The 24,620-nt window shown below is 33.6% G+C and overlaps 1 protein-coding gene across 1 annotated transcript in view; it reads left to right on the top strand.

The window, feature by feature from the left end:
- The first annotated feature begins 6,406 nt into the window (after positions 1-6,406).
- LOC101888285 (large neutral amino acids transporter small subunit 1) overlaps positions 6,407-24,620 on the top strand; it is a 34,609-nt gene continuing 16,395 nt past the window's right edge. Inside the window, exons 1-3 of the mRNA XM_011297249.3 lie at positions 6,407-6,623; positions 13,114-13,593; positions 23,641-23,836. Of these exons, the coding sequence (XP_011295551.1) occupies positions 13,343-13,593; positions 23,641-23,836 (447 nt within the window). The 5' untranslated portion in view covers positions 6,407-6,623; positions 13,114-13,342. The remainder of the gene's footprint in view (positions 6,624-13,113; positions 13,594-23,640; positions 23,837-24,620) is intronic.

Genomic DNA, 24,620 nt, shown 5'->3' on the forward strand with positions numbered 1-24,620 from the left:
GAGATTATGTCTCGGTAGTGCTCACCATTCACATCTTTGAAGATGCCACCAGCCAATAAACCGCACCCAAGTGTGACTTTTCCTGGATGCATTGGTAGATTTTGCAATGCTTCTTGCTGATCTTTATCCCAAATTCGACAATTCTACTTATTAACGTATCGATTGAGGTAAAAAAAGCTTTGACATCGAAGACAATTCGTAAAAAGTTGATCCTCGGCCAACTTTCCAAGAGCCTATTTACTAAAATTTCGGAGTTGCAGTTGGTCGTTCGGCTTCAATTTTTGCGCCAACTGTAGTTTAAGAGGCCTCACGGTGAAAGTTGATAACAGCTGTAAATTCGACCGGGTCGAACTTTGAATACCCTCCACCATTTGGAACGTCTTTGACAATTTTCAAATAAAAAATGTTACCAATTTCCTTCAAATCTTAAAAATACCGAATGTATTTTATACCCACCATACTATGGTGGAGGGTATAAAAATAAATATTGGTAGGGTTGGTAACCATGGTTTTATTATAACAAAAAATACAACAAATAAGGGGTGTGTTTAATTCAACTACAGTCAAATCCCCATAAAGACAAACGAACATTCTGTACAAAATAAGCTATTCTGTGTTTCCCACACTGAAAAATTTGTTGTGAATATTATACCCTTAGGCATATGGCTACAGAGGGTATATATCATTTGATACGGTCTAAACGTGTCTAGTCAAAATTTTCAAAAAAAAAAATATTTTTTTGCACAGAGCTAGGTCAGGTGAGAAAATGGACAATATCGGTCCACTCCATCAAGTACCTCCTTCACAAATGGTCAAAGTTTTGAATAATTACAACTCTCATAAAATGTGACGTAAAATTTCACACATTCCAATATTTATATTAACCCAAGGTCTGGTGTTAAGATGGAATATATCGGTCCTCCTTCTGGTACCTCCCCCACAAAAGTTCGAAATTTTCAAAAAACATAATTTTTGCACAGAAACAGAAAGAATAATCCGATTTTGCTCCGCCTTTGCAAATCCTAATCAGGTGAGAAAATGGACAATATCGGTCCACTCCATCAAGAACCTCCCCCACAAATGGTCAAAGTTTTGAATAATTACAACTCTCATAAAATGTGATGTAAGAGTCCTATTGTCTTCAAATTTCACACATTCCAATGTTTATATTAACCCAATGTCTAGTGTTAAGATAGAATATATTGGTCCATTCCTTGTGGTACCTCCCCTACAAAAGGTCGAAATTTGGAATATCCATAAGGCTCATAAAACGCGAAATTAACATAGGATACCATTTAGACTTGGCACATCGAAATATTTCTATCAACACAGTATCTGTAAAAAAACGGTAGAGATCGAACAATTTCTTCTGGTACCTTCTCCACAAAGGGTCAAAGTATTTAATAACCAAAACGTTTATAAAATCCGAAATAAGCATCGGGTTCTCTTTATATTTCATACATGCCATTATTTCCATTAACAAAAGATTCGTTGTGAAGATCGCTCCACTACTTCTGGTACTTCCCACACAAAGGCTCAACTTTTTGAAAATGAAGCTGAAGCTCATAAAAAGCGAAATTGACATCCGTTTCTATTCAAAACTTGGTGCATCCCAAAAATTTCCATCAATACAAAATCTGTTATATAGATGGTCGGACCATCTTTTGGTATGGGCAGGGTTTAAGATTATGAAAAACAAAACGATCAAAGAAATAAGCATCCAACTCTCTTCAAATTTCACACATACAAACATTTTTGCTAACACAATATCTGTTGTGCAGATGATATATATCTGCGAACCCCTTCTGGTACCTCACTCACAAATGGTCACAATTGTCAATACTTTTCAATACCTTTATCAGCGATTCTTTACAACTTACTGATTCTCTCTCTCTCTCTGCCAGAAACCTGAGGTGAATATGGAATTGATGATTTTCCATAAATTGGATATAAAAGTTCGATTTTCTTTTAATTTTTCCCATCAATATTTTTATCTGCATATGATGAAGTGTGAAAATGGAATACTTCGGTCGATTATATCTGGGTACCTGACTCATATTTTAAATTTTTCTAAAAATTATCACATTTTTTATATAAAGTGAAGGAATTATCCAATATAGTCCAAACCTGAAACGTCGCAATATTTATATCATATTTATTTAGTTTCGATACGAAATGGACAATATTGGTCCATTCTTTCGGAGCCTACTCCATAGAGGGTCAATAATTTCAATAATCATAACAGAAGTCAAAATATAAGTAAATAATCGAACATTGGCTGAGGGTATACATCTGTCGGCAAAACCCGATTGATATTTTCTAAGGCTGGAAATACATAAAGCGCATATTTGGCTGGCTTAAGTCATCGGCTGGCTTCTTCATAGATGAACAAAGGAGTTTAAGGTTGACCTAGTTCGATTTGGACTTAGGCTCCTTTGTTCATTTTCAAAGAAGCTAGGCGATGACTTAAGCCAGCCAAATAAGCGCTTTATGTATTGGCTGGCTTCTTCGTAGATGAACAAAGGAGTTTTAGGTTGGCCTAGTTCGATTTTGGCCCTAGTCTCCTTTGTTCATTTCGGAAGAAGCCAACCGATGACTTAAGTCAGCCAAATAAGCGCTTTATGTATTCCCAGCTTAACTTGTTATAGTCAACATTGACAGATCAGAAATTTGTATAACAGGTTTTTTACTGACTTAAATCATCGGCTACCTTCTTCGTAAAAGAACAAAGAAGCGTAGGCTGAACGAATATAAATTATGGTCCGAAATTGAACTAAGACGACAAAAAACTCCTTTGTCCTTTTATGAAGCAGCCATCCGATGTCTAAAGCCAGTAAAAAAGTCTTCTATGTTTTTACACCTTCATTGTGTCGAGCGAAATATTTTCTTTTTTGGCAATAAATGTAGATGAAGAGTTTTACATTTTAACCATGAGATGTTATAAAATTTACAATTAAAAAATATGAACCTACGGTAGCACAAAGTTGCCCCTTCTAATTCTACAATTTTATGTACCTTATAGTACGTTTATATATATGAGGGTTAACCTACTGGATTTGGTTTTAAATTGTCATACCCATTACTTTTACGTCAAATAAATCCTCTCAAAGTAGGTTAACCCTACAAAAAGTTATAACGTAAACATGACATTAAAATCTACTCCATTCCCTAAAAAATCCTTTATCCAGAATCAACTGTTCTGCTCTCTCGCCAACGTGTTGTACTCGCGGTTTTGGGGGTTTTTTTCTTAACATTTTGGTTGAATTGCCGACCAGTGTTGCCGTTTGAAATTTTTATTTCAGCCCAAATGTTTTCTAAAAACCGCCCAAAATCGACCATATCCGCCCAAACTGGCCCGATCTTCACGAAATTTAGAATGTAGCTGGGGTTAAGGTCAGAATAGAACCCTATTTCTTTTGGAGATGATCGCATAATATTTAGGTGTTGAAATGGAGCAAAAACTGAAAATTTTCCTGATTCTAGAGCTTTGGGCTGCGCAGAAGCCTTCCAATTTTGATGGTCATCGGGTAATATTTAGTGGTTTAGTAGACCATAGACCATTCGTGATAATTAAAAGTAAATTTTTCCATTAAAGCGCGAATATTTTTATTGCCTCCGAAATCACAAATAGACGAACAGGTCAATTCTGACCGTTACGTAGATGCCGATAGTAAAAATATCGGATAAATATAGCGAAATATATACAATGTATATATGCAAAGGAAGGGGATGTCAGCTAGAATGCTTATATCTTCAGAATGGCTTGAGCGATTTTGACAAATTTTGTCAATTTAGAATGCCCTTGTGGCATTAAAGTATAAATACTAAAAAATCGCATAAAAAGATACCAATAATGGTGTTCATATAGATTTTGTAGTGTTTTGTGACTTTTTTTTATTTTTTCATATTTTTTATCGCATGCGATTTTTTCAAATTGACTTATAATATTGAAGTATTTCTTTTGTAATATTTTTTCACTTTACAACACAGGTTAGGGTTATTATTTATATACAGATTGAAATTATCGTTCGATCCTCACGAAATTTTTTACAAAGGTAGGGTTAGGCTCAGAAGGGCTTAACCAATTTTTTTCAAAGATATCCGCAATATATTTAGGGGTTGAAATGGACCAGCAACTCAAAATGTTCCTGATTTTGCAGCCGTTATAAAGGTCCCAAATATAAACCTAAGGACACGAAATCTCGCATGAAGTTAGAGCTTAGGACAGCGGTTAGAATGGACCACGACTTTTGTGTAAAAAAATACCAACATTACTTACAGGCGATATCCGAAATACACAATAGGCGAACTTCTGGCTTTTTTATGCTGATTTCGTTGACGAATATAGCCATATATCGTAGACAAGCAAATCATGTAGATGAGTCTAAATTTGGAGACACAGAGGGGCTTCTTGCTTTTGGAGATGATCGCAAAATATTTAGGGGTTTAAATGAACCAAAAACAGAAAAAAAATTTCCTGATCACACAATTGAAGCCAATCGACACGCCTGAGAATATAGTTAAGCACAGGGAAGAATTCTGGCATTTTGGATGAGCATTGGAATATATTTAGCCGTAAAATGGACCACAAAAACTAACAGCATAAATATTGGGAAAATGTCCCTGGTCAAAATGCTAAGGGTAATATCTGGGCAGTGCTCCGTGACAATTTCAAAAGCGAAATCTTCCAAAATGGATTTGGACATGAGGGGGCTTCTAACACATTGTAGTGTTGTAGGGTATCACATGGTCGGCCCCGCACGAGTATAGCCTTTGCTTACTTGTTTTTTAATGTATTATATATATTATAAAAAACAAGTAAGCAAAGGCTATAGTCGTGCTGGGCCGACCATGTGATACCCTACAACACTACAATATCTTAGCAGCCCCCTTATGTCCAAATCCATTTGGAAGATTTCGCTTTTGAAATTATGTCACCAGGGACATTTGCCCAATATTTACGCTCTCCGTCGTGCTTTTAGTTGTGTGGTCCACTTTAAAGCTAAATATAATCCAATGGTCATCAAAAATGCTAGAATTCTTCGCTGTCCTTAACTCTCTTCTCAGGCGTGTCGATTGCCTTCAATTGTGTGACCAGGAATTAAAAAAAAATTTTTAGTTTTTGGTCCATTTCAACCCCTAATATATTGCGGACATCTTTGAAAACAATAGGCCTAGCTCTTCTGAGCCTAAACCTACCCTTCCGAAAATTTCCGTGAGGATCGGATAATAATTGCAATCTATATATAATAACCCCAACCTGTGTTGTAAAGTGAAAAAATATTACAAAATATACACTTCAATATTATAAGTCAAATTGAAAAAATCGCATGCGATAAAAATATGAAAAAATAAAAAAAAATGTCACAAAATACTAAAAAATCTATATTAAAATCATTATTGGCATATTTTTCTGCGATTTTTTTAGATTTTATATTTTTATGTCAAGAGGGCATTCTGAATTGACAAAATTTGTCAAAATAGTTCCAGCCATTCTTGAGATATAAGCATTCTAACTAACATCCCCTTCCTTGGTATATATTTCGCTATATATATCCGATATATTTACTATCGGCATCTACGTAACGGTCAGAATTGGCCTGTTCGTCTATTTGTAATTTCACCGTGATCAAAAATATTCGCGGTTCAATAGCAAATTTGACTTTTATTTAACACAAATGTTGTATCCTATTTCGCCCACTAAATATTACCCGATGACCACCAAAATTGGATGGCTTCTGCCCATCCCTAAGATCTAGAGTCATGCTAACTTTCGCGTCGCTTGGTCTATAATTGCGACTTGTAGAGCAACTGCAAAATCAGTAATTTTTTCAGTTTTTGGTCCATTTCAACACCTAAATATTATGCGATCATCTCCAAAAGAAATAGGTTTCTATTCTGACCCTAGCCCCACCTCCATTTTAAATTTCGTGAAGATCGGACCATAATTACGACCTGTAGAGTGATTACAAATTAACATGGACAGACGGACAGACGGACGGACGGACATACATAGCTAGATCGACTCAGCTCGGCGAAATAGGAAGATCCATATATACTTTCCTATGTGGGAAACCAATATTTCGTGGTGTTACATAATTTTTGGCCCAATCAAACTTATAATACCCCCAACACATAGTGTTGTAGGGTATAAAAATTTAACAAACATCTTTAAAATAAATAACGATTTATCTCAATAAAAAAATATAAAATTCAGTTAGTAATAAAAAAATTAAATTACGTAAAAATTAACAATGAATAAATAAATGTGTACCCAATATGGAAAAAATGCGCCCAAAATCCGCCCAAACCACAAAATGTATCTTTTTTCCGCCCAAATTTGGACGGAAACGCCCAAAACGGCAACACTGTTGCCGACTGTCTGCCTGGCTCATCATTTACGTCACACTCAGTGTCTTTGCGTCGGTCTCTTTGTTAATATCGTGAATTCGGAGTAACGTGTCAACTTATCGACGTTGCGTTGTATGCCGGCTTATTGACAACGTGTGTGCGCGAATATTTTCTTGTTTATAACCAACCACCAACAAAAAGCACACAGACGTTCCCTCAGGCACCAAATAACTCGTCAACAAGACACAACTACTGATAAATAAATCACAATTGTAATTAAATATTTTTTTGTGGAAAATTGAAACCAATTGATAATTAAATACATTTTTGTTAACAATAATAAAACAACAACAACGGTAACTTCGCGGAGCACAATTTTCTGATTTGCCGTCTGTCTGTCGGACGACGATAGATATCGGATGTGGTTAACTTCAGAGAAAACAAAAACACATTCTGCGAAAAAACTTTGTTTTGAGAGAGAGAGGGAGAGAAAGAGAGCGAGTGCTTGGCAAATTAGCAGGGATGGGATAGTTGAATTAAAATAAAGATTGTTTATGAAGTTTACAGTATGTTTACATTTAAATAAGTTAACCAATTGCATTTGAATTGATCATATCCATTACTTATACTTCAAATAAATCCTCCCAAAGCGGATTAAAAAATATCTTCTCAAAGCGGCAAAAAGTTCTAACATATCCGTGGCATAAGAATGAATAACGATTTTTTAACAACAAAGATTATAAGGGGAGTCAAAAAGGAGACTTATTTCGAATAAGCTGACCCTATTAAAGGCTCTATCTGACGGAATGTTTAGACATGCATAAAAGTGACATCACATATGTAAAACCCATTCCTTCTGACAATACCTTAATACAACAGTGTACGCTACAATGAAGAATTTGAATATTGATCAAATATGTTGACGACCTTTGTTGAATTGTGAAGAAAAGAGATATTCCAATACTTAAATGTTTTAAACTATGTATATTTCAAGACGTTTGCAGTTCGACGCATTTAAGGTGGTAATATATAACACGTTTTATTTTGACTAACTTAAGTCATCGACAGTGGAACCAAGTCAAACTAAAGCTCATTTGTTCGTTTACGAAGAAGCCAGGTGCCAGAAGCACCTATATAACCCTACAGGGCAATGAACTGACACTAGATTGGTATTACAAACCTACAACTTCAGAAGTATTAATTATTATTTGTTCTTTTCCAGAACTGCAAGAATGTAAAAGCGTTTACTACGATAACCGTACATAATTACTTTTGAGCATCTTCATAGAATCACTTTCTGAGTCGATTTATGCATGTCCGTCCGTCCAAGTATTATTGTTAACAAAATGCAGCTCACATTTATTATTCGATTGATATGAAATTTTTCAAACAATATTTGTTTGGCCCAAGGACAAACCCTATTGAAAGTGGTGACAATCAGTTCAAACATAGATAAGGCTCCAATAGATATCTTCAACCGATATATTTTGCTCCAAATTACCAATATCAGTCCAAATGGTCTGAATTTTGGCACCTCCGACCGAATTCAGTCTAGAAGCAAGTACATCAATTTTGGAGAAAATCGCTTCAGATATAGCTTTATCCCCTATATATATGTTTTATATAATTACATTGGTAGTATGAAGTTCACAAGAATGATATTTGGTACCAGGTATCAGAAATACCTCTGTCAAATTTTATAGAGATCGGTTCAGATTTGGATATAGCTCCCATATATATCTTAATCCGATATTAGTTTTTTTGTGCACCAAATAGACCAAATTTTTTCACTTCCGACCGAATTCTGTCTAGAAGCAAGTAAATCAAATTTGGAGAAAATCGGTTCAGATATAGCTTTATCCCCAATATATATAGGTTTTATCCGATTTTGTGTTTAAGTCCCTCACATTCGTAGTATGAACTCCACAAGAAAGATATTTGGTACCAGATATCAGAATTACATCTGTAAAATTTTATAGAGATCGGTTCAGATTTGGGTACAGCTCCCATATATATCTCGCATATCTATTTCAGGTTTTGGCTAATATCAGCCCAAATGAACTGAATTTTGGCAATTCCGACTGAATTCAGTCTAGAAGCAAGTACAAGTAAAATCAAATTTGGTGAAAATCGGTCCAGAGATAGCTATAGCTCCCATATAGATGTTTTATCCGATTTGGTGTTAAAGTTCCTCACATGCGTAATATGTACCTTACAAAAATGGTCTTTGGTATCAGATATAGCTCAGAAATAAGTGTTTAAAATTTTGTCAAAATTGGTTCAGATTTGGATATAGCTCCCAAATATATCTTCAACCGATTTCGGCTTAATAGTGCACTAAATGGCTTATATCAGCACAAACGAACTGAAATTTGGTAATTCCGACTGAATTTATTCTACTTAAAATTTGGTGTAAATCGGTTCGGATATAGCTATAGCTCCCATATATATATTTCATCCGATTTACTGTTAAAGTCCTTCACATGCGTAATATGCACTTCACAAAAATGATTTTGTCAAGATTGGTTCAGATTTGGATATAACTCTCATACATATCTTTATCCGATTTCAGGTTTCAGGATGCATCAAATGGCCAATATCAGCCCAAATGGACTATATTTTGGCACTTTCGACGGAATTCAGCCTAAAAGAAAATGCTTCAAATTTTGGTGAAAATCGGTTCAGATATAGCTATAGCCTGCCCTGCCCGACTATTGACCTTTCCTTACTGGTTGTGTATTTCCAGCAAAATCCAATTTTTTTGACAAATGCTTACGAATTAAAAGCTTGGCCTTGAAATGCCATCCGCAAAAGAGAAAAGCAAATAACCTGAATTCATTCCTGCGGCATCATTGTATGACAAGGAATATTCTGTCAACTGTACTCAAAACATTATAAGTGGACGTTTCCTGCACTTCACAATATGTTCTCCGTGTATGATATTTAAAAACTAAGTACTTGAATTAATGAAATGAGACTGGTTAAATGCAGCTGTGGATAGGTGCGTAATACTATATTTATATTGTCAAATCGTGGGTTATATCGTAAATAAATGAGGAATCTTCGTACCATGTGTAACTAAGGTTCAGTATGTGTTGAATTTGTCACAAAATTATCTTTTCCGAGAATTATCAAAAAATCGCAACTTTCTCAAAATTGCAACATTAGCATTACATGCATAGTAGCTCAACACGTGCTTTTCTCTCTTTGGATAAATATTTCAAATGTTCACATATCCACCAACTCAGAGAAAAAGAATTTCAGTGAATTCAATGTCAAAAAGCTCTCCCCCATTTTTCAAACAGCGTTGTCAAACAAATGCCAAATAAATGTTTTTTTCCCTCCTAATTGAATTCACAACAATAACAACGCAAGAAACACGTATTGTTTTGATGCATACAGTGTGGATAAAATATTTAGGTGCGATGGGTTATTTAACCTGTGCAAAATAAGAAATTGCAAAAACATTCATAAAACTATAAATGAAACAATGGCATAATTACAAAGGTGTGCTTTTATTGTCAAATTTATATTATGTAGCTCCTTCTTAGACATGGGAGTACGAGTGGCATTTTCGACCAAATATTTTTTTCATATTCGAATTTTTTTTCAAAACTTTGTTTTACCATGTCCAACATTTTTTAGCATCTACCGTCTTTGAAAAATGCTTGACAATTATGACAACAATCGCGACTTTATGTATGTGATAGTGAAATACAACTCTGATTCAAGATATTTTTGCCTTGATTGAACGTCAGGTTAAATTTAATATTTATATAAATTTTTTGTGAGACATGACGACTTTGTACCTAACGATTTTCAGGCCACTGTAATTTAAGACAATTAAGGAAATAGGGGTGTGCGTGTCAGTGATGGCAAACAACAACTTTTCGGGTACAGAATTAAACAAAATCGGTGACAGAATCAAAGGCTTCGTTCCATACTTATTTTTAATTGTATAGTAGCAGCACTGAGCAAAAACGTGAAATCAGAGATGGGAACCGGTTTCTAATGAAGAAAAATTTTATAAGGAAATTCAGACATTATTAATCGGAATTTTTGCAAATTTCGTATTTGAAATTCTTAATCGCTACTACAACCCATGACAACAAATTACTTATGCAGGCCCACGTTTTGGTAAAGCTCCCATATAACTATACTTCTTGATGTTCGGTATTTTGATGATTTTAGTGACATTATTCAGCGAAATTGTTTGTATTTGAAGTTTGTAATGGATACTTCAACCTAAGACAGAAAATTATCTATGCAGGACCACAACTTCGTATAGAACACTTATTCACCGGAATTGTTTCAAATTTCGTATTTTAAGTTCGGAATCTGTACTACAGTCTATGACATTACTTATGCTGGTCCTCGTCTTCGTATAGCCCCCAAACAATGGGTTTCATTTAAAAGGTATTTTTCTAAGATTTTTTTAGGACTTTCGATTTTTTGAGAGAAACCCGTTTCAGGCCATTTAGAGTCAATCTAGCGAAGTCCGTCCGTCTTGTCTGGCTGGTGTGCAGGATAACTCTCGAAGGTAGTATTAGATTTGATCCAAACTTATTACATGGTAATATTTGGTCTGTTCCAGAACTTGCAATAATCTACTGGTTTTGCAATTTTCTTCGATATCATAAAGGGAAAATCGGTTATCGTAGTAAAAACTTTTATATTCTTGCAGTTCTGGAACAGACCAATTATTATCAAACTTAGATCGAGTTCGGAGATGGGCAATATTGGTCCACCACAAAATATCAACATTTTCAAAGAAAATGATTTACTGCACAGAAAGATAAAGGATAATCCTCCAAATTCTAATATTTGCATCAGTAGGTCAGGTGCGAAAATGGACAATATCGGTCCAATCCATCAAGTACCTTCCCCACGAAGTCCAATTGTCTTCAAATTACTCATATCACATAATTTTTATTAACCCAAGGTCTTGTGTGAAAATGGGATATATCGGTCCACTCCTTCTGGTACCTCTCCCACAAAGAGTCTAAATTTTGAATATTTATGAAGCACATAAAACACGAAATTAACACCCGATTCCATTCAGACTTGGCATATCTCAATTTTTCCATCAGCACAAGATCTGTTAAAAAGATGGTGGAGATCGGACCATTTTTTTTGGTAACTTCCCCACAAAGGATAAAAATTTTAAATAACAAAAACGATCATAAAATCCGACATAAGCATTCGGTTATTTCCAAATTACACACATCAAAATATTTTTATTAACCCCAGGTCCAGTGTGAAGATGGGATATATCGGTTCACTTCTTCTGGTACATCTCCCACAAAAGGGTCAAAAATTTCAATATTCATGAAGCTGATAAAACGCGAAATAAGGATCCGATTCCCTTGAGACTTGGTACATCTCAATATTTTAATCAACACAAAGTCTGTTATAAAGATGGTAGAGATCGGACAATTTCGTCTAGTACCTCCCCCACATACGGTTCAAGAATTTTAAAAACAAAACGCTTAAAGGAAGCGAAATAAGCATTTAACCCTCTTCAAAATTCACACATCCAAATATTTTTGCTCACACAAGATCTGCCAGCCCTTTCTGGTCCCCCACCCCCACAAAGGATCTGCAATAACTTGCGAAACCAGTCGGCGTTTCTTTACAACCTGCTATATCTAAATATTTCTCTTAACCAGAAATCTGATATAAATGTTTGATTTACTTCAAAATTTTCCCCATTTTTATCTACATAAATGTAATATACGTCCTCACGCATCCGTCGAAAAGCCCCTCATCCATAGCAGTAGAAAACCGATAACTGTCCCGACCATTCAGAATGATATTGATATTATTGAGATCAGGAAAAAGGTTCCAATCATGGTACAATGAATTCAAGGTAGGGCAGAACTACCATATGGTTTTAATTTTTTTATTGTTCTGGCTTAATATGTCAACTTCTTTTGTTTATGTGTGTGTATTCTTTTCAATAATAAAATAATTGTTCAGAAAACATTCAAATTTGGGTGTTTTCAAAATGCGACGTATGCATCGACAAAATCTTCAGTTTTGGTCGCGAAATAATCCATAAGAGATGTATAGAACATGATTTTGAAAAGAAATTTAGACCTTTCATTCAGTTTTCGCGGTTTTAAATTATTTATTCAAAATCAATGCAACAAGTTGTTTGCTTTTTTATTGTTTTGATAGTAATTCTGACATTACAAGCCAAACAGGTAGACCTCTATACTTGCAATTTTTTCAAAGTTAGCTTACCTTGTATTCATTGTACCATGGTTCCAATCTCTTTTTTGGATTTTTTAAAGTCCAATTATTTTGAATCTGCCACGCCCTACCTTGTAATGATTGTATCATGGGTTTATTGAGGAAGGAATACATAAAGCGCTTATTTGACTGGCTTAAGTCATCGGCTAGCTTCTTCGGAAATGAACAAATTAGCTTAGGGCCAAAATCGAACTAAGTCAACCTAAAAATACTTTGTTTACGAAGACTTAAGCCTGCCAAATAAGCGCCTTATGTATTCCCACCTTTGGTCTTTAAAACCCCCTTAGAAAAGCATTCATCATTTTAGGCCCCTTTTGCATCAAGATTTCCCATCTCCCGCCTCTAGGCACAATTTGTGTCTAACGCGTACAAAAATCATGACAGTGCCATCACTGACGGATATTTGTTGCTTTTTTTTTTGTTTTTGCAAAAATTGAGAATTTTGCTCTGCGCTGCTGGTGAAGTTGAAAAATTGTTTCCGAAACTAAATTCAGTTGTATTTTGAAGCTATTAGCAAGTGGTTGCGAAGACGGATTTCTTGCATTGACATTACCGTGGCGGCGTATTAAAATATTAAAGAGAAAGCCAAATATTATTTATAAAATATAAAACCAAGCAAAAAATGGTTATGGAAAAATAAATGAGGATTAGAACCATTTGTGTTGAATAAAGTGTTGTTAAAAAAAAAATAATTAAAAAAGAAAAATAAATTATCCAAAAAACAAAACCTCTAACAATGACGGAACGTTATGGCAACGGTGTAACAACCGATCTGGTAGAGTTACCAAATCGCCGAGTATCACAGGAGAAAAATGGCAGTGCCAGCGAAGAACATCCTCTGTCACAGCAGGCGGATGGCGATGAGGGTGGTGATAAAATTGTACTTAAACGCAAATTGACCCTCATGAATGGTGTGGCTATAATTGTGGGTACAATTATCGGATCGGGCATATTTATAGCCCCTACTGGTGTCTTCAAATATACTGAGTAAGTATCGGTTTTTAATTGAAGTATTACCGTTATAATCGTGAATGTAATAACAAAAATACTTTTTAAAGGATCCGTAGAGAATATTTTATTGATTATATTTTTAAAGGAGTTGTGAAGCTACAATTGTGAATTTTTAAAATTTTTTAAATAACTAGCACACTTAAAATCCTGAATTTGTACAACTATTTAAAAAAAACTGGAGGAACAGTAAACAAAGTTTGGGGAGCTAGAGTTGTGGATTTTTTTTTAATATATATTTTTATACCCTCAACTATATATAATATGGAGTATATATTAAATTCGTCATTCCGTTTGCAACTATTCGAATTAATAATTGTAGACCCAACAAAGTATATATATTCTTGATCAGCGTCCGTCCGTCCGTCCGCCTACTGTAATCACCCTTGGATCAAAACGAGTAAAGACAGAAAGTTACAAATTTTCACCGATCTGTCTTTTGTCTGCAGGCAGGTCGAGTTCGAAGATGGCTATATCGTCCCCCCATACCCAGATATTGGGTATTTTGATGATTTTAAGCACATTTGTCAATGGAATTGTCTGAAAATCTACAAAAGGAGTTCTCTGTGAGTGCTTTAACCCTTGAAAGAGAATTTTCTATATATGTCCACGATATCGTATATTTATTGGTGCCCTCCGATATTCGTCATTTTGTAATTTTAGCCACATTTTTCAATGGAATAATATAAAAATCCACACAAGGAGTTCCCTCTAAGTACGTTACACCCTGGAACAGAATTGTCTACATATTGTCTACCTTTTAGTATAGCACCCATATAACACTACCCCGATATATTCGGTATTTCAAGGATTTTCGCGACATTATGTACCGAAATTGCGTAAAAATTTCGTTTTTGAAGTTCATAATGGGTAGTACAACATATCATGGAAAATTGACTATACATGGCCACGTCTTCGTATAGTTCCCATATAACGGTACATCCCGATATTCGATATTTTAATGATTTTAGCGACAGAATTGTTTCAAATTTGGTATTTGAAGTTTGAAATGGATCCTACAGCCTAAGACAGAAAATTGTCTGTGCAGGGCCACTTCTTCGTATAGCCCCCATATAACGGTACCTCCCGATATTCGGTATTTTGATGATTTTAGCTATATTATTCACCGTTTATTTTTAAGTTTCGCATTTGAATATTGTAATGGCTTATGACAAAACTTACCTATGTAGGTCCATGTCATCGTATAGACCCTAATATAACAACTACATTCGGTATTTTTTAAATGTTAACAGAATTTTTAACGAATTTTATTGTTTTTGAGAATTGCCAAATTTGTTCCAATTGGTGTATGGTATTCAAAGTTCGGCCCGGCCGAACTTACAGCTTTTTTACTTGTTATTAACAAAAAATGGATGCTATTTTGTATAGAATATACCCAATTGATAATGGAATTTGGTATAGAATAATTCTTTCTTTAGCAATTTCCCAAAAAGATTAAATATAAAGGAAGATTTTGACTCGGATTGGATACATGTTACTTCACTTTTTGTACATAAATTTCGAATGCAATTTCTATAAAAAACTATTGTACCCAGATATATGGTTTACTTTGAGATTTTCAGTGAAATTTTGGGTAGAATATTTCTTCTTTTGACACCTTTCGCCTAAAACGTTATTTTATGTTAGTTTCAGGCGTCGATTTGAAAAAAAGACCGATGAAAAATTGATCCAAAAAGGTTGGAAATAATTTTGCGTTTTTTTTTTTTTGGGAACTTTGATGTAAATATTTTTCTGGTATGCCATGGAAATAGATAGTTTTTTTCTTTGGAGACTTATAGTGGAATGTTTTTGTCTTTGACGTCATCCTTCTAAAATGATGCTTTATTGGAGAATTTTGCACAAATTCACACAAGGTACGACTTTAACTCTAAAATATGTTTTTATACCCTACACCACATAGTGGTAAGGGTATTATTTCTTTGTGCATTTGTTTGTAACAGGGAGAAGGAAGCGAGATAGACCCATAGTTACTATTGAGGATGTTCATAGAATCACTTTCTGAGTAGATTTATGCATGTCAGTCCGTATGTCCGTGCGTCCACGTATTCTTGTGAAGAAAAATTATGCAATTGAGATGAAATTTTCCAAACAATATTTGTTTGGCCCAAAGTCGAACCCTTTTGAAGTTGGTAATAATCGTTCAGACTTAGATATAGCTCCCATATATCTTCAATCGGGTTAATTGTGCCCCAAATGGCCAAATGACCTGAATTTTGGCATATCCAGCCGAATTAAGTCTAGAAGCAAGTACATCAAATTTATTGACAATCGGTTAAGATATAGCTATAGCTCTCACATATTTGGTACTAGATATCTTATAGAGCTCGGAAATACCTCTGCCAAATTTTAACAAGATCAGATTTGGATACAGCTCCCATATATATTTAACCGATTTCGGATAAGTGGCTAATATCAGCCCAAGTGGACTGCATTTTAACACTTCTGACTTAATTCAGCCTAGAAGCAAGTACATCAAATTTGGAAAATCGGTTCAGATGTAGCTATAGCTCCCATATATATGTTTCACCCGATTTGCAGTGTTAAAGTCCCTCACATGCGTAATATTCACTCCTCAACAATGCTATTTGATACCGGGCATCAGATACTGCTCGAAAAGACATCTGCCAAATTTAATCGTCATCGTTTCAGATTTTTACAGAGCTTAGATACACCTTCCTCCGATTTTACGGTTATTGCTAACCATATATGTAGTATGATAGATTTTGTCATATTCAACCGAATTTTACCATTTGGTGAAACTCGGTCCGGTATATCTATTGCTCTAATAAATATTTTTTAATATAATCCTTATCGAAGTCATATCATGCTCTCTATAGCAATGTTATTTGGTTCACAGTCGGAATAATCTACTTCACATAAATTCCCAATATAAAAATTTTCGTTGCGGGAGGTCTACTAAATACGCTTAGCCATAACCATAATTTACTCTCTTTTGTGTTAACATTTTCGACCGAAATATTTAAACTCTGATACTCGTGTCTTCTTCTTCTTAGTTCAACTTTCATAATCTGTTTGAGTTTTTCCCGTCATTGGTTTTATGTTGTACAGTGTAATCTTTAGTTTTTTCAAAATTCTTTTAATGAGCTGTGAGCTTAGATTTTATAATTAAATAATTATATAATCTTTAATTTTTTTATGATAAATGTATAAAATGTTTAGATGTTAAATAAATGTGTAGGTTTTTTTAAATTCCAATTCCAACGCATGATTACACTATTGGTTCTTCAATCAAATTTTGGCAAAAAATTAAATCGCCTCGGAAGTGGAAGTTCTCACATTCCGAACACAAATTGACAAACCAATTTAATTGATCAATATTTAGTAAATGATCAATATTTATTTAATAATGTATAGAGAAATGCGTATTTCTATGGTCTTTTTCTATAAACATATATAAAAAATTGAAGAAATTCGAGAGTAACATTTCATCATTTTTTGACGTTTTCTTTATTGCCTTAAATTTGTTAAATTTTTTGGAATTTATTATATTTTTTTTTCAAACAGGAATATTTTCTGATTTTCAGATTTATTTATTCTTTGCTTCAGTTTCAGTTTTGTTCTTTAAAAAAATTTTCTTTTCAAAGCAATGTTCCGAAATATTCCATGCATTTAATCGCTGTTATGTGATAATGTTAATACTTTTAATCATTGTTGTAATCTTAAATTTCAAGTCAATGACCCAGTATCGGTGTATGCTGGGTTTACCTGTTGCGAGCAACAGTGTCAGCGAATTTTTTTGTGGGTCACCAAAAAAATGAAAAGAAAATAAATAAAGTCGTTTTAAATACGATCTTTGTGTTTACCGTTTACTTTTGAATTTGCCCTATGGCGAAACCGGTATCAGCTTGATACTTTAGCTACCAAATGTTATTAGAACCTGGTAATATTTCAAACCTATGCTTACCTATTGGTAATGCTTTTTATACAGGGTGGGATAAAAAAATTGCAACAAAAACAAACGCCATAATTTTTGCATTTTTTAAAATTTTTTTTGAATGAAAGCAAACAAATTTCGGAAATAGCATCAAATTTTAAAATAAGTTTAGATTTGTTCCTATTGGTCATCTTTGGCACGAATTATGGCCTTCAAACGGCCAATGCTCGCTGTTCGAATGTTGCTCTGCGGTATTTTGGCCCATTCCCGGCGAAGCTCTTGCTTGATGTGATCGACACTTTGGTATTTTTTAGTGCCGACCGTGCTTCCCAAAATACTCCAAAACAATAGTTCAACGGATTGGTATCTAGAGATTTTGGTAGCCATTGTGCGCTGGAAATGAAGCGAGGAACTTCATTTTGTAACCATTCTTGGGTGGCGCGTGCTGAGTGTGATGGTGCTGAGTCCTGAATGAGTGTTGGAATATCCAAGGTCTGCGGCAAAAATGTTTGCGTGCCCAAGACTTTAATACACCCTCCAGCATATTTTCGCATTAATATTCGTTATTTATTCTGTGCCATGGTCGATTAATACGAGCGGAGAGAGACCATCGACTGTCATGACTGCCCACACCATCACCATGGCCATGGCCGATAATTTTGTTCGTTTACAAACTGCTGGACAATGAAAGGTTTTCTCATCGGAGAAAACCAAATTCGGAAGTTCACCACTTTCGGCCAAGCGAAGCAACTCTTTAGCTCTTTTGAGTCTATTTTCTTTCTGATGCGGTGTAAGTTCTTGCACTTTTGGGAATTTCAATGGCATTACCCCGAGCTCATTTTTCAATATTTTCCGAATGGATTATTGCGATATGTTCAGCTCACGAGCCATTTTTCAGCCACTGCGATGCAGGTTTCGATCAGTTCGCTTCTGTACTTTTCGAACCATTTCTGCTGATGTTGCTTTTTTTCGCCCACTTCCTTGACGTCGGGCTACGCTACCGCTATCACGGTAACAAGCGATGGTACGAGACACAAAAGATTTATTCACATTTTAATGCTGGAGTGCTCTAACGATAACCAGTTGTGGTTTTCCAGTCAAATATAAAGAAATCACACTATCACGCTTGAATTCCATCACGAATAACTTTTTGTCTCGAAAATTCTCACAAAAATGCTTTTGTACACTTGTAAACAATATAATGAGCTGTCACTGAAATAATTTTAACAGCTGTCGGGCGAGTGGCTTAAAAATGACAACAGTGTGAAGTTTGTTGCAGTTTTTTCATCTCACCCTGTACACCCGTCTCCAACATTATTATAACCTCGAAATTATTTGTTTACCCATTTTTCCTTTCAATTTAGAAATGCATTAAAACGCTTTGTTTTCCTCTGTGCGCTGAGCCAAGATAAACACAATTTGACGTAGCCGACTTTTTATGAAGTTCACCAACAAATATTCGCATCAAATTTTTATTTTGATTTGGTGACGAGGCAAAAATTTGCGTTGCATTTTTAAGGTGTAATGTAGTGTCGACGGCTTGTAATGCAATTTCGTAGCTGGGTTATGTCAGTGAAAAAAAAAATTAAAAAATAACATTGTGCAAGATATATTACGAGGAAAACTCAGAGATTATGAAAAACGAGACGACGCGTACATCGGCGAGTCATCAAAGGGGTCTTGTTGGTCCTTTTTGGAAAATTTGTTTGAAAACTTCCCTTAAACGGAACGCCAGAAATGTATATATATTAAAAACTCATTTTTGGGTTAAAGCCACACTTTATGTGATTCAATGCAAAAATCTCTTACAAAACATCGGTTTAGAAGAATGACGTCAATGACGGAAATATTCCTCATCAAATTTCGCTACAAGTCCCCAAAGAACAAAAATCTCTATTTTTATTGTAAATCAATAATATATCACCGAAAATATTTCCTAATTTTTTGATCAATTTTTATTCCGCCTTTTTTTCGAATTGAGGTCTGAAAGTTACATAAAATTTCGTTTTAGGCGGAACCTGTCAAAAGGAGAAATATTCTACACAAAATTCCACTATACATCTCAGAATAAACCATACATCTAGGTACAATAGTTATCATGAAAATTCGAAATGTATGCCCCGCTAGTGAAAATCACGTTTATATTATATTTACTGTTAACACGTTTCCAATCCAAGTCAGAATCTCCCTTTATACTTCGTTTTTTGGGAAAAGTATTAAAGGAAGAATTATTCTAGATCAAATTTCATTGTGAGTCTCTGAACAAAATAAATTTGTATGTTCAATATTTATCATAAAAATGTCTCATAAATTTTTCATACACGAAAGTAATGACAGATATGAGTTTTGGAATTGCGGCCGATATCTACCATTTTCACCCCAGATCTTCTGATAGTAAAAATATTGGATTGTGCGAATTGTAAAAAGATTATATACTTATTTGGCATTTTATAAGCATTTTGCTTATAGGAAATGTTAACTCACAAGGAGTGAACCGATATCTACCATCCTCACTCTAGATCTTGTGATAATAAAAACATTGGAATGTATGAAATTTGAAAAGAATCCAATGTTTATTTCGCATTTTTTGAAAGTCATAATGTTGACCACTTCTGAAGGAGGTACCAGAAGGAGAGATCCGATATATTCAACATTCACACTAGATCTTGTGTTGATAGCAATATTGGGATGCGCCGAGTTTTAAAGCAATCGGATGCTCATTTTGTATCCTGTAAGAGTTATGGGTATTCAAATTTTTGATCCGTTATGGGAAGGTTACCAGAAGGGGTGGTAAGTCTTGTGTTGGTAGAAATATTGAGATGTGCGAAATTTTAAAGATAATCGGAATCCTCGTTCTCATTCTAAATCTGTTGTGAATATTCATAATTTTTACACTTTGTGAGAGAGGAACTTGATGGAGTAGGACGATAATGTCCATTGGTGCACCTATCCTAGCACTGATAAAAATAGTAGGTTTTACAAAGATTTCAGTAAATTGGATGATCTTTTCTTGTTCCATGAGATAATTTATTTTTAGTGACCTTTTGTGAGAGAGGTACCCAAAGGAGTGGACCGATGTTGCCCATAGCCGAACTCGATCTAAGTTTCATAATAATATTGCGATGTACCCAGTTTGAATAATCTCATCGGGAATTAACGTTTGCAGCCTCTAGATCGACTCTAAATGTCCTGAATCGGATTTGGTTCAAAGACACCAAGGGTCTTAGACAGTCATTTCGATGAGGCACGTTTAGCTCGTATTAAATGATATATATCTTCTGTATATATCATAGGGCTAAAGGTATAAAACAAATCCACGTTGGTTGGTGTTTGGAAAAAAATATTCTTTAAGAAATACACGTTTGTTGATCCTTGAAGAACATTATTAAAAAAATCCACGTTTGTTGATCCTTGAAGAACATTATTTAAAAAATCCACGTTTGTTGATCCTTGGAAAAAATATTCTTTAAAAAACCTACGTACCTCTTGATCCTTGAAAAAAATAGTCTTTAAAAAATCTACGTACCTCTTGATCCTTGGAAAAAATATTCTTTAAAAAATCTACGTACCTCTTGATCCTTGGAAAAAATATTCTTTAAAAAATCTACGTACCTCTTGATCCTTGGAAAAAATATTTTTTAAAAAATCCACGTTTGTTGTTGTTTGGGAAAAATATTTTTTAAAAAATCCACGTTCGTTGTTGTTTGGAAAAAATATTATTTAAAAAATCCACGTTTGTTGTTGTTTGGAAAAAATATTTTTTAAAAAGTCCACGTTTGTTGTTGTTTGGAAAAAATATTTTTTAAAAAGTCCACGTTTGTTGTTGTTTGGAAAAAATATTTTTTAAAAAGTCCACGTTTGTTGTTGTTTGGAAAAAATATTTTTTAAAAAGTCCACGTTTGTTGTTGTTTGGAAAAAATATTTTTTAAAAAGTCCACGTTTGTTGTTGTTTGGAAAAAATATTTTTTAAAAAGTCCACGTTTGTTGTTGTTTGGAAAAAATATTTTTTAAAAAGTCCACGTTTGTTGTTGTTTGGAAAAAATATTTTTTAAAAAGTCCACGTTTGTTGTTGTTTGGAAAAAATATTTTTTAAAAAATCCACGTTTGTTGTTGTTTGGAAAAAATATTTTTTAAAAAGTCCACGTTTGTTGTTGTTTGGAAAAAATATTTTTTTAAAAATCCACGTTTGTTGTTGTTTGAAATTTTTTTTTTTTAAAAATCCACGTTTGTTGTTGTTTGGGAAAAATAATTTTTAAAAAATCCACGTTTGTTGTTGTTTGGAAAAAATATTTTTTAAAAAATCCACGTTTGTTGTTGTTTAAAAAAAATATATTTTTTAAAAAATCCACGTTTGTTGTTGTTTGGAAAAAATATTTTTTAAAAAATCCACGTTTGAAAAAATATTTTTTAAAAAATCCACGTCTGTTGTTGTTTGGAAAAAATATTTTTTAAAAAATCCACGTTTGTTGTTGTTTAAAAAAAATATATTTTTTAAAAAATCCACGTTTGTTGTTATTTGGAAAAAATATTTTTTAAAAAATCCACGTTTGTTGTTGTTTGGAAAAAATAGTTTTTAAAAAATCCACGTTTGTTGTTGTTTGGAAAAAATATTTTTTAAAAAATCCACGTTTGTTGTTGTTTGGAAAAAATATTTTTTAAAAAATCCACGTTTGTTGTTGTTTGGAAAAAATATTTTTTAAAAAATCCACGTTTGTTGTTGTTTGGAAAAAATATTTTTTAAAAAATCCATGTTTGTTGTTGTTTGGAAAAAATATTTTTTAAAAAATCCACGTTTGTTGTTGTTTGGAAAAATATTTTTTAAAAAATCCACGTTTGTTGTTGTTTGGAAAAAATATTTTTTAAAAAATCCACGTTTGTTGTTTGGAAAAAATATTTTTTAAAAAATCCACGTTTGTTGTTGTTTGGAAAAAATATTTTTTTAAAATCTACGTTTGTTGTTGTTTGGAAAAAATATTTTTTAAAAAATCCACGTCTGTTGTTGTTTGGAAAAAATATTTTTTAAAAAATCCACGTTTGTTGCTGTTTAAAAAAAATATATTTTTTAAAAAATCCACGTTTGTTGTTGTTTGGAAAAAATATTTTTTAAAAAATCCACGTTTGTTGTTGTTTGGAAAAAATAGTTTTTAAAAAATCCACGTTTGTTGTTGTTTGGAAAAAATATTTTTTAAAAAATCCACGTTTGTTGTTGTTTGGAAAAAAAATATTTTTTAAAAAATCCACGTTTGTTGTTGTTTGGAAAAAATATTTTTTAAAAAATCCACGTTTGTTGTTGTTTGGAAAAAATATTTTTTAAAAAATCTACGTTTGTTGTTGTCTGGGAAAAATATTTTTTAAAAAATCCACGTTTGTTGTTGTTTGGAAAAAATATTTTTTAAAAAATCCACGTTTGTTGTTGTTTGGGAAAAATATTTTTTAAAAAATCCACGTTTGTTGTTGTTTGGAAAAAATATTTTTTAAAAAATCCACGTTTGTTGTTGTTTGGAAAAAAATATTTTTTAAAAAATCCACGTTTGTTGTTGTTTGGAAAAAATATTTTTTAAAAAATCCACGTTTGTTGTTGTTTGGAAAAAATATTTTTTAAAAAATCTACGTTTGTTGTTGTCTGGGAAAAAAATATTCTTTTGAAAAATCCACGTTTGTTGTTGTTTGAAAAAAATAATTTTTAAAAAATCCACGTTTGTTGTTGTTTAGAAAATATATTCTTTTGAAAAATCCAAGTTTGTTGGTCCTTGAAAAAATATTTTTTTTAAAATCTACGGTTGTTGGTCCTTGGAATAAATATTCTTTAAAAAATCCACGTTTGTTGGTCCTTGGAAAATAAATTTCTTTAAAAAATACACGTTTGTTGGTCTTTGGAAAAACTAATCTTTAAAAATCCGTGTTTTTGGACCTTGGAAAAAATATTCTTTAAAAAATCCACGTTTGTTGGTCCTTGAAAAAAATTTTCTTTAAAAAATCCACGTTTCTGTTGGTCCTTGGAAAAATATTCTTTAAAAATCCACGTTTTAAGTCCTTTAAAAATTATTCTTAAAAAATTCCCCTAAAATTTATGTTTTCTTATCTTTTTCCATTCCCCTCTCTCCCTATAGATCTGTTGGAAGTTCCCTGCTCATCTGGTCAGCCTGCGGCATTCTTTCGACCATTGGCGCCCTATGCTATGCCGAGTTGGGTACAAGTATAACCCGGTCTGGTGGCGATTATGCCTATCTGCTGGTGGCATTTGGTCCTTTGGTTGGATTTTTACGTTTATGGATTGCATTGCTCATTATTAGACCTACCACCCAGGTAAATTAATGGGAAAACTATCGATCATTTGGAAAACAAGTGACACACACATCTACACACATACATACACGTTTGTTGTTAGAAATGCGACATCTGTTGCTTGTCGGCGTGGAATAAATTGAATAAAGTTGTTGTTCTTGAAAAAGGTTGTAATGTTTGTTGTTTTCCAATTTACAAATGAAAAAAAGAAAACGAACGGATGACAACCTTCGTTATTTATTAAAAAAATAGGCGAACGAATGTCTTGAAAGCAAAAGTAGAAACTCCCAGCAGAATGTTTTTTTTAGATTAGAAAATACAATTTTGAAAGATTTGCCTTACCTGAAATGTGAAATGAAGACCTTCTATTTGCTATAGAAGACCTAGAGGTACTATACAGGGTGAGATGAAAAAACTGCAACCAACTTCAGACTGCTGTCATTTCTAAGCCACTCGTCCGACAGCCGTTAAAATTATTCCAGTGACAGCTCATTATATTGTTTACAAGCGTACAAAAGCATGGAAATCAAGCGTGATAGTGTGATTTCTTTATATTTGGTTGGAAAACCACAAGTGGCTATCGTTAGGGCACTCCAGCACTTAAATGTGAATAAAACTTTTGTGTCTCGTACCATAGCCCGTTAATGTGATACTGGTAGTGTAGCCCGACGTCAGGGATGTGAACGGAAGAAAACAGCAATATCAGCAGAAATGGTTCGAAAAGTACAGAAGCGACTTGATCGAAACCCGCGTCGCAGTGGGCGAAAATTGACTTGTGAGCTGAACATATCGCAATATTCCATTC

Source organism: Musca domestica, unplaced genomic scaffold (assembly GCF_030504385.1).
Source record: "Musca domestica strain aabys unplaced genomic scaffold, Musca_domestica.polishedcontigs.V.1.1 3, whole genome shotgun sequence".
Lineage (NCBI taxonomy): Eukaryota > Metazoa > Arthropoda > Insecta > Diptera > Muscidae > Musca > Musca domestica.